A 12,019-nucleotide genomic window follows, 5' to 3' on the forward strand; every position below is an offset into this window, starting at 1 on the left:
GAATTTAAAATTGAACCAAACATTATAACATGAGGAAAAAATGCAATGCTAGGAATGGTGCATGAAAATATACTCTTAAAAAAAAAAATTGGAGTCATGTCCTTGAGATTACTTTTGAAAGTGGCGACTTCTGTATACAAACATTTGTAATGATATCATGCCAGCCCATGGCACCTTAATTCATGAGTACACTGCAGACCAAATGATATCCTTCCAAATTACATTTAACCAGAAGTCTACACAGTCATAATTAGCCTATACAAGGTGATTTGTCTATACCTCACTGCCAGTTTTTTTAAGGCACTCTGTAGATATAAAAACGGCCTTTAAAATACAATGGGCAGCTGTCAGTCTTTAAGGCTGCTCTAAAAGATACTTTACCAAAACATGGCCTATTGTATCTATTATGATACATACAGAGCACACATTTTAGATTCATTTCTCTCCCCATCGCCACCCCCTGCATGCGTTCCTAATCTTTCTGTGATTATCGGTGTAGGACTTACACTTCTTTAACTTATTAAATACGGACTGGATGGAGGAAAAGTTATTGGACCTGAAGACTATCAGCCTCTTTCTCCCTGTCATCACTGCTACTAACTAGTGCCCAGGTCCCCAAAGCAGCATAAAGTCCCAGAAGATCCCCTTGGAAGAGCAAATCACACACAGACAGCCTTGACCTTCTGCTGGGGGTGTGCCCTGGAGGTGACACACGCATAATACTGCTGACTGGCGGTCCCCACTGCTAGTCGTATGACAAGATCACAAGGTCACAAGCTGTTCCTATCAAGGGCAGGAAAGATTCTGACATCTGTTTTAGTAGGAGACTTCATTTCTCTTGGCTTCATGTTTCCAAGTGGAAAACCCTTCAAGAGAAAAGCACTGTGGCTTCTCCATTCCTCTGCAGGGGAAGAGATTTATTTGATTGGTTGTGTTTGGGAGCTACTTTGGGAGAAGTAGCTGAGCAAGGTGGTTCAGACCTTTATGGGTCCTTCTTTATATCTGGATCATCTTGGCCAAAGAAAGGAGACAGACACTCCAGTCACCTTGGCCAGGCCATATGTGGTCTGTCCCTTCAGGGAGGCCTGAAGTCCTGCCTGGGACTGGATGAGAAGCCATATCTAAGTCAGTACTGATACATTATAAATTGCCCGTTCAAAATCACATTGTCTGATTATGCTTCATTAGAAATAAAATTGATTTTTTTTTCTTTTTAATTTCAATCTGTGTCTTGTTTTTCAACTGGTCCTTAATTCAGGACTGAAGGAAAAGAGTGTTACCTATGGTCTCCTAACATCTTTCCTGCCCCTGCACCCTGACAGTGTCCTCTGCCACCCATGGCTCCCTACCAGCTCCTCCCTAGACTGAGATCAGCCTGGCCTCCTTCCTCTCCCCCTTACCAAAGGTCATCTTCAAATGTCTCACTCCCTTAAGAGCCTCATCGCAGTTACACAGCCACTGAATTAACAGAAAAGTTCACACTAGCAGTGGGCTATCTTGCCAATATATCACCTCTGTCTCTTGGGATTTGCAGCCTTTTTGGAAGACACTGATGACCCTCTGCAAATTGCAAAACCAAAAATTGCAATTTGCTCTCCCAACTGAGAAATCCAGTTTTGGTCCAGGCTCCAAAAGACAGGGAGCAGACGTCAGGCTTCTTGACTCCCACATCCTCTCAAGAACAAAAGTTATAGTTTAATACCATCATTGTCAAAAACATAAAAAAGGAGTTATCTGGAGAGTCAGGCATATTCCTGTATATATTATCATACCTCTTATCCTGGTCTTCTTGGCTCTCGCTTGCTTTGCTTACAGACAGTAGCCTCTTGTCTCGAGGAACCTGAAATCATGACCAACCATTAGTCAGACTTACATAGATGCAACTGTGACCTTGTGCAGAGCTTGCCACCAGCATAAACAAAGAAAATGAAATGGAGCATTCTCTGGGGAAAGGTGGCAAATTTGCAATGGCCAGGAGATGGCTAAAGGTGAGAAGTCTGAGTGGCAACGACAGTGGACCAGACACAAAACGGTGATGATCGATGTAAAGTCACAGCAACCCTGATTTTGCTGTGCTTTGCCGACACAGGCAGTCATCGCTGGACCTGAGCACCTCTTGAACCCTCCCTACCTTGGTTGGGCATAGATGAGGGGAATCTATGCTCTGGAGCAGACAGAAAGCATCCCATTAAGGAACAGAGACTGACCCTCCATTGTGATGAGGGACTCCAGGCTGACATGGAGAGCCCACGGTAGTGGGCTGCACCGTCAGTGGCGAGGCAACATCCAGTACCTGGGCCACCTTTACCCACCCTCCCTACATAGCTCACCGCTTGCCTCCCACCCTTCTTCTTCTAATGGACTTTTATTATGGACTTCACAACTACAGTGCCAACACATTACCTGAAAGATTATTGAAAAAGCGCTACTTGAGAGAAGGGACACCCCGACCAGCTGTGTTTCTGACCATCATCTAATCACCCAACGGCACTAAGGATCGCTCATCTATCTCTACCGCAGTTCTCAAATACATGAATAGTGGGTTTAGATTTGTTTGGCTGGTTGGATGTTTTGGATTTTTTTTTGTTTTTCAATTTTGTTTTTTCCCTAAATCCCCAGATCTTCCTTCTAGCCACACACCTTTGCACTGAAAACGCATCCTGCACTATTTTGACATAAAAGAGGGTTTATGAGAAGTCTCTCTTTTCTGGACTCCTCTTGCAATCCTCATGGATGGCTTCCACTCACCCAAATGTGTCTGCAAGCCCAGCCAGCTGGGCGAGGGAGGCGACACAGCGGGGTGGCTAAGAGTCCAGACCTCGACCTGATCATTTGGGTTCAAATCTCAGCTCTACCACGAACTAACTCTGCCTCAGTTTCCTCAGCTGTAAAAAAAGGAATCGTGGTAGTTCTATACCTCACAGGGTGTTTAGTAAAATTAGAAGAGACAATTTTTAAAAAGCACTTAGCGTGGAAATTTATACACATTTGTTAAATAAAAATAAAGTAAATCAATTTTAAGCCCTTCATGCACATGTCAATGTTGAGTGTCTACAGAGTAGCAGCATTACTACATGTTAAACAAGAAATGAAATGAATAAAACAAAACTCCTATCATCTCCTGAAGATGACAGATAATCACAAAATTTTAATATCAAGCACATCCATGTTCATAGCAGCATTATTCACAATAACCAAAAGGTGGAAATGACTCAAACGTCCATCTAACAGATGAATGAATAAACAAAATGTATTTTATATATATATATATGTACACACACACAATGAAATATTATTCAGTCTTAAAGATGAAATTCTGACACATGCTGTAATATGAATGAGTCTTAAAGACATCACACTAAATCCCATGTGACTCAGATCCGTCCTCTTCCCTGTGCAGGCCCGCCCCCTGGCTCAGCCCCCCACCTCTTTTGCCTGGGCTACTGCATCCGCTTAGCTGGGCTCTCCTCTCCTGCACTTAGTCCCTGCAAATCCATTCTGGCTCCATTAAGAAGAACCAGAGTGATCTTTCAGTCTGACCCCACCGTGCCTGCAGATTTGCTCCCATCTGGGCCACCCGGAACCATGTTTACTTTTGGCTTCCCAAAGACTGTCCTTCTTAGAGAAGCTGAGATCTCCGAACTCAGGCCCCTTCTTCGAGTCTAGACTCACCATCATACATCCCCACCTGAACATCCTACAAGCACTTCAGACTCAACATACAATTATCCTTTTCCCCAAAGCCCTTCTTCTGTACTCCGCCTTGGTTAATCTGAGAATCAACTGAGTTATTGTGATCCTAGTTATAGGGTTCTCTCATCAAATCTCTCTCTCTCACACACGCACATACACAGACACACACACACACAAACAGAATCAGTTGCAAACTTTTATTCAAACAAACACTCAATGATCTCTTGAACATACTGCTTTGTTTCTGCGTTGCATGACTGACTACATAGAGTGGCTGACTTAGGAAGAACCTCACAAATGCAGACCCAGGGAACAGTTACCATTAGATCTTACTTTAGGGTTTCATTCTTTTTTTGTCTGGACAATCGCAACAACCTGTTCACTGGATTCTCTGCTCATAATCCATCTCCCTGCTGCTGCTGTTGCTGCAACATGTGTAAATCATTTCTCCAATCTACCAGGCCAATGTTCAAAATCCTTCAGTAATACAGAAAATGATGTCAAAGAATAATAGAAAAATTACAGGAAATTTCATTTTCTTTAAGCTTCTATCCATTTTCTTTAATGTATATAAACTGAAAACAAAAGGCTTTATTTTTAAATTAAAAATAAAAAGATTTCTTTCAAAAATTTCTACAGCTTATGAATATTTATTAAACCATTTATTCACTCATTCATCTAGCGAAAAACAAGGCCATGTGCCTAGCCCTGCACTCCCTCTTGGGGGAATAAAGCCCAGCCCACCAGCCTGGTCACTTCCAGAAGGAGTCGCTGCCTTCCTAACCAACCTTGCCTGCCCTCCCCCTGGCTCACTCCCACAGTTCAGCAAGGCTGATTCCTTGGATTTTACTGAATGCATCCTGGAGTTTGACCTCCCACGTTTTCTCATATCCTGTTTGCTTTACCTAAAATGCTCCTTCTCCGTATGCCTACCTGAAAAACTCTCCTCTGCTTCCCCGTAGAATAGGCACTGCTTCCCATCTCTTATGTCTCCTGCATTGGCAGGCAGGTTCTTTACCGCTAGCACCACCAGCTGCAGTCCATGGGGTCGCAAAGAGTCGGACATGACTGAGCGACTGAGCACGATTCTGGAAAACCTGAGCTCTCTGGAAGGCTGGCACACCCTCCTCACTGCACCTGGGGCACAGCACTTTCATAGTATTTACTGCCATGCACTGTGGTTACAGGTTTACGGGACTGTTACAGACATCCTGGACGGTGACCTCACTAAGGTCTTAAACTGGGTCCCATCTGCCTTTGGATACTCAACCCACCCCCCTAATATCTACACCATTGCTGGAAAGTCATGGTGAATTAGCATTTGTTGGATGGATGGATGAATAAGTGGATGACCAAATGGTTAGAGAAACAAACAAACATCTTGGTTTCCAGCAGCACCAGGTCAACAGAATAGAGAGGAACCAGCTGGCCAGGGAAGAATATTTTCACCAGAGCTAGAATCAGATGATTACGAATCATCAGCTTCTTCAGGGGAAAAGTAAAGTAAGCTAAAGTAAATCAAACCACATAAAAATAACAAATGAAATCTGTCATATTTTTCTGTCATGGTTGAAATTAATCAAAAGGTCACAATTGATTTCAGAGCTGTTGTTGGTGAGGAGCTTGAACCCAATAGAGAACTAGGCTAGTATCTGAGTCTTTAAATTACAACAAATTCTAGCATTTTGGTTAATTTTATAGATTTCACCTAAGCTCCAAATACATATTTTAAAGTTTTGAGTCTATTTTCAAATGGATTCCATTAAAGCATTTTTTAAACAGGGTTGAGTGTTATGGACTGAATTGTATGCCTCCAATGTTTGTATGTTAAAACCCTAATCTCCAATGTGACTGGAGATAGGGCCTTTAAGGAGGTGGTTAAGATTAAATGGGGCTTCCCAGGTGGCGCTACTGGTAAAGAACCCACCTGCCAATGCAGGGGACACAAGAGACGTGGGTTTGATCCCTGTGTCAGGAAGATCCCCTGGGGCAGGAAATGACAACCCACTCCAGTGTTCTTGCCTGGGAAATCCCATGGACAGAGGAGCCTGGGGGGCTACAGTCCACCGGGCTACTTAGTTGGACACAACTGAGCGACTAAGCATCTAAGGTTAAATGATTTTCTAAAGGTGGGGCGCTAATCGAAGAGGACTGACACCCTTCTAGGAAGAAGAAGAGATGCCAGGAGCGTGTGTGCACAGAGGAAATGCCACGTGAGGCCACAGCAAGAAGGGAGCCATCTGCAAGGTGGGAAGGAAGCGAGGCCTTGCCAGAAACCAACGCTGTCAGCACCTTGGTCTTGGGCTTCAGTCTCCAGAATGGTAAGAAAGTAAATCTCTGTTGTTTAAGGCCCCCAGTCTGTGATAATCTGTCACAGCAGCCCAAGAAAACTAACTGAGACAGCCTCATGACATAGATATTGGGCATGTACAGGATTGCCCTGGGACCTCTGTAAATTCCACTTAGTTGCCTAAGCTGAAAATAAAAGACCTGATTGGATTCACTCCAGTGATCCTGTAGGGACAGGTTTAAAATACAGGTGGAAAGACTTTGTAGCGGATGAAGTATTACACCAAGGTACACTCGTGCAGTTTCCAAGGACAGGGACCACCATTGCTTTTGAGTGTCTGCTGCGCATCACACACATTCCTCTCTCTACTGTCCAGAGAGGTGATGTACTCCAACCTCAGCAGTGAGGGGAAAATGGTATGTTTTACAAAAAGAATTGATTTTTATTTCCAAAGAGGTATAAAAAGTCTACAGAATTTAAATGATACTGCTGTAGCAATTGCTACAGTAATCTGACTTCCCCAAGTTTATATTCAAAAAAATAGAATCTCTGATTTTTTTTTCCATTAACATTTTACTTTACTACAGAAAGTCCATTCTCAAAGTAGATTTAACTTTGTTATAACTTTACTACCAGCATACACAACCTGTAAACAAGAGAGGGCTGACTGAGGCCTGAAAATGCTCATTTGCACACACAGTTTTTAAAAACAAGGCTAATTCTTTAATGTTTAAAGTTTCAAGCAAAAATATAGTGAAGCTTGTGGGAAATAAATGAGCTATGTAACTCTGCTTAGAAAACATTTTAGTGGAATATTTTATATCTTAAATTAATAAATTAATCTTGGAAAATACAAATTCAACAGTAGGAGTTTAGACTTGTTTATAGATTGAGGGTTTTTTTTGGGGGGGTGGGAGTAAGTAGTGATGACTATTTGCTTATTTATTTGAGGTCTGGTTGATGTACAATAAGTTTCAGGTGTACAACACAGTAATTTCCAGTTTCTAAAGATTATATCACATTTAGTTATTATAAAATATTGGTGATATGCCCTGTGTTGTATAATTTATCTTTGTAGCTTATTTATTTTATACATAGTAGTTTGTAACTTTTAATCCCCACCCCAAACTTGCCCTTCCTCTCTTCCATCTCCCCACTGGTAACTACCAATTTGTTCTCTATATCTGAGTATGTTTCTTTTTTGTTATATTCACTGGTGTGTTTTTATTTTTTAGATTTCACATGTAAGTTACATTATATAGCATTTGTCTTTCCCTAACATTTCACTAAACATAATATCCTCTGAGTCCATCCACGTTGTTACAAATGGTAAGTTTTCATTTTTTATGATTGACTAGTATTCCACTGTGTATGTGTGTGTGCCCACACACACACATATACACCGTATCTTTATCCACCCATTGATGGAAACTTAGGTTGCTTCTATATCTTAGCAATTGTCAGTAATGTTGCTATGAACAGTGAGGTACACATATCTTTGTGAATTAGCGTTTTGGGTTTTTTCTAATATATATCTGAGAGTGGAATTGCAGGGTCATATAGTAGCTCTATTTTTAGTTTTTTGAGACACCTCTGTTTTCCAGTTGTTGAAACAATTTACATTCCCACCAACAGCGTAGGAGGGTTCCATTTTCTCCATATCCTCAAATTGAGTTTTATGTAAACTCCCTACTCTGTATCTTAAAATATTTATGAAAGCAGAATTTCAACTATTAATAATGTACAAAAGGAGAGGTAATCTAGGTACTATATTTACTAATACTTTATCCTTTGACCCTATGGGAAATTAAATTCTTTTCTAAATTACTAATGAGTTTTGTTTCAAGGTATATTTCTCTTTTTCATTAATATGAAAGAACTGTCATCTAATAAAGATACCTGAAATTATGTCCACTTCACAGTAATGGAATAAAATTTGTTTTTAAAAATAAGAACAATATGTTTCTTCAAAATTATCTTAATGTATTTCTTCATAGCCTTATAAAACTATTACTAACATATTTGCTTAATGAAGTTATAAAGCTTACCAAAAAGTTTTAATGACCCAAATGATTAAATCATAGTCACTTTAATGATATGTTACCAGATTTTAAAGATTAATGAGTGTCAAGCTTAACTATTTTTTATAATAAATAAAAATTGCTTTGCGATTTCTTTCTAGGGATGAGATCATTTCCAAACATTAAGTATTAACACAAAAGTCTAATAAATCTAAACCCTCAAGAAATAGCCTAGAACATGAAACAATCTAACATGATAAGTTCTATACCATCCTCAATACATTCTGAAAATGTTCACCCCAAAACGTTTAGAAATCATCCTTGTGTTTTTCAACTTAGCTTCTCAGTCAAAAAGGATTCAAATATATAAAACAACCACAAACAAAAGAAGAAAAGAAAGCCTGCCGAGAAACCATCTTTGTTTTCCAGGCTCAGTTCTTTTCAGGTGCTTCCTGTTCATTGTAGGAAACTGTCCTACTTGCATGAAATGGAGATTAGACCCTACATCCTTTCATGTGGACCCCAGGTCCCAAAGTTAAAGCCCCTTTTTGCTAGGTCAGAAGTCATGTTGGGAATTGTACACCTTCACAAGAGAGCTGTGAAATCTGCCAATTCCAGTTCTCTTAGTAAGGGGGAAAAGTCAACCTAGACTGCAAGGGTACAAGTGGAATGCCTTTCCATTATTTCTCCGGCACTTTCTAACCATAAGATACATTTATTTGAGTCAATAACATCCTCATTTAAAATAGCCTGGACGGGCCAACCTCTCAGTTACTCATGCCTTGTATCAGGTTGGCCAAAATGTTTGTTCGTACCAGCTTACGGAAAAACTCGAACCAACTTTTTGGCCAACCCAATATCTCATCTTTGATAAGCACAACTTGGGGCTTCCCTGGTGTCTCAGATGGTAAAGAATTTGCCTGCGGTGTAGGAGACCCACCCGGATTCAATCCCTGGGTCGGGAAGATCCCTTGGAGAAGGGAATGGCAACCCATTCTAGTATTCTTGCCTGGAAAATTCCATGAACAGCAGAGCCTGGCAGGTTACAGTCCATAAGGTCGCATAGAGTCAGACACCACTGAGAGACTAACAAGTGCAACTGGGCTTGGCTTTACTTTCTCTCCCCACAGAGGGAGCCCTCCTTAGCGTTTTAATAGAGAAAGTTAGAGGAAGCTGAAAAAGCAATGAATAATTTTAGAGAACGTGGGTCAAAGAGTAGGCTTGGGGGTGGTCGGTCAGTGCCAGAGTTGGTACTGGTGTTGGTGTTGGTGGGAGATCCTTGGAAAGCATGAAAACTCTGGTTTAGGAGAGACACAGGAGACAGCACAGCTTGCACTGGTGAAGACTGCTGGAAGGAAACAGGAACTGGGAGGCAGGAAGGAAGTAGGAAACCGAGACTGACACTCAGCTCAAACAAAAACTCCTCTTGTGTGATTTTCTCATGGTGGAAGGAGCCGGCAAGAGGAGGATTTAGTTCTTATTCTAAAGAGTTGCTCCCAACCAGCAAAATAAACACAGCCATTTTCACCTTGTGCCAAACCCAGCATAAGCCCAGGTGTTTACAATCAAATCAGGCAATAAATATCCTCAATCAGTAAATATTTGTTGACTTTTTACACTTCACTGGTTCTAAGGAAGCAGGTCATACCAGATATAGTCCTTTACAGAAAAGACAGACCAATGTTTGTTGTTTGATTTCCTGAAATACTCCTGTTTTGAAGGTACCTGTGACAAGTATTTTTGTAATGCAAGTGAATTACATTCATTTTGTTTTAAGGGTTTTTCAAAATAAATACTGAGTGCCCAGTGAAACAAAGGGAGACAGATTTTGGAATTGCTGCAAAAGTCTACCATAAAAGCATTCATTGGTATATTTCTTACTAAAGTGAAAAATCTAGAAATCCTGATGTTTCTTATAAAATAGAATATCTAAAAGCAAACTAGGGAGTTCCCTGGCACTCCAGCGGTTAGGACTTGGCACTTTTACTGCTGCATTCACTGCCATGGGACTGGCTTCAGTCCCTGGTTGGGGAACCAAGATCCTGCACATCACAGGGTTTGGCCAAAAAATAAATAAATAAAAACATAAAGGGTCTCATTATTTCATTTATCTATTTCATTTTATTAATTTATTTATTTTTGGCTGCACCATGCAGCATGTGGGATCTTAGTTCCCCAACCAGGCATGGAACCCACGCCCCCTGCAATGGAAGCACTGAGTCTTAACCACTGATCACCAGGGAAGTCCCACATTACTTAATTTTAAAATAATAATAAAATAAAATAAGAAATAAAAGCAACTTCAATGCCCCCAAACAGCAATGACTAAATTACGGTACAGCCACACAATGCAATATTCCTTATTCACCAAAAATCATCAAGTAAAAATGGCAGCAAAGAAGTACCACAATATGATATGAAGTAGGAATTAAATGTGAAAGTGAAAGTCCCTCAGTTGTGTCCGACTCTTTGCAACCCATGGACTATACAGTTCATGGAATTCTCCAAGCCAAAACACTTAAGTGGGTAGCTGTTCCCTTCTGCAGGGGATCTTTCCAACCCAGGGATCGAACCCACGTCTCCTGCATTGCAGGAGGATTCTTTACCAGTTGAGCCACAAGGGCAACCCAAGAACACTGGCGTGGGTAGCCTATCCCTTCTCCAGTGGATCTTCCCCACCCAGGAATCAAACCCAGGTCTCCGGCCTTGCAGGCATTAAACATAGATATTATGTACGCTTGTAAACAGAGGGCACAGAAGTAAGCATCTGAAAAGGAAAACTCCCTCTGGGCAGGGGTGAAGTTGGGCTTCACAGACGGGAAAGCAGGGAAGCAATGAGACAAGAAGAGGCTGAGTTCCACGGTGAGTGTGGAAATACCCTCAGTTCTCTGGCCGGGGACGGAGCGCTTGTGCTCTCTGCCCAGAGAGGGGCGGTCCTGGGGGCCGAGCGCGGAGCGGGCGGGGCTGCGCGGTCTACCTTGTAGTAGTCGTACAGAAGGCCAAGCGCGGCCGCGCTGTCCTCGTCGCCGTTGATGCTCATCATTGCCTTGGTGGCCGCCGTCAGGGGGTTCTCCAAATACGACTTCCAGGCCTCATCCTCACTCGTGTAGGCTCTTCGGGTATTAAATGGAGGGTCACTGGGCATGGGCACTAAGGCCACCAGTCGTTTATTACTGCGAAAGCAAGAGAAATGCGAGGTTCATGATCAGAGAAGTGTTCTTTTCCCACTAAATATGCACATGGAATAAAAATATGCACGTGATTTGGTTCACTTGTACTTCCCCAGAGTGGGAGAGAAGGAAGATTAATACTAAAGTGATGGCCACGTCACATTGATAAAGCCACTGATTTATTTCTTGACCGTCCAGGAGAGGTAATAATGACCTTTAAGAGGTAGTGTAGAAGTAGTTTCGGTTGACTCCCCTCACACTCAGCTTTTCATAACCAATCAGTTCAGGAGCTAAATAATTTTATTTGATTATCCTTCATTAATATATATTAGAATGAAACCCTGGGAGGGAACAGGCTTCATTTAATTCTGTAAGTCCTAGTGTATAAATATGTGCAACACATTAAAAGTAATTGGCATGTCAATGGCGGTTAAAAAACAGTTTTATCTAGTGTAATTTACACTGTAACTGCTAGCGAATTATAGACCAATCCAAGTCCTTTAATTTAAAAGGCAATAGAAGCTAGAGAAACAAGGCACAAGGCGTTCTGCAGATATGATGCATCATACGGATGCGAAGCAACAGGAAAGAGATGAACTCTGTACATGAGTCCTATGTTCCATGGGATCCTACTATATTTAAAGGACATCGAAGCTACAGATCATAAAAGATCATCATGGAGGGTGAGGAGGGCACCGGAAGAATCTTCAGCAGACAAGAGGGGCTGGAGTTGTTTGTCAGTCCTAACCAAGCCAAACTCAGGTAAAGCAGCAAATGACCATCACAGCAATTTCTTAAGGATTCAATCAATAATAGCTGAAGTACCTGGTGGCTCCGATGGTAAA

At 41.5% G+C, this 12,019-nt stretch overlaps 1 protein-coding gene across 4 annotated transcripts in view; it reads right to left on the reverse strand.

Annotated features, from left to right (window-relative positions):
• The window catches only part of GRHL2 (grainyhead like transcription factor 2), a 165,881-nt gene that overhangs the window by 108,497 nt on the left and 45,365 nt on the right, over positions 1-12,019 (reverse strand). For all 4 annotated transcript variants that reach the window (XM_061123656.1, XM_061123655.1, XM_061123654.1 and 1 more), the window contains exons 2-3: positions 10,982-11,177; positions 1,773-1,840 (exon numbers count right to left, since the gene is read on the reverse strand). In XM_061123656.1, coding sequence (XP_060979639.1) covers positions 1,773-1,840; positions 10,982-11,149 — 236 coding nt within the window. In that variant the 5' untranslated portion in view covers positions 11,150-11,177. The remainder of the gene's footprint in view (positions 1-1,772; positions 1,841-10,981; positions 11,178-12,019) is intronic.

The sequence above is a fragment of the Dama dama genome, chromosome 21 (genome assembly GCF_033118175.1).
Source record: "Dama dama isolate Ldn47 chromosome 21, ASM3311817v1, whole genome shotgun sequence".
NCBI lineage: Eukaryota > Metazoa > Chordata > Mammalia > Artiodactyla > Cervidae > Dama > Dama dama.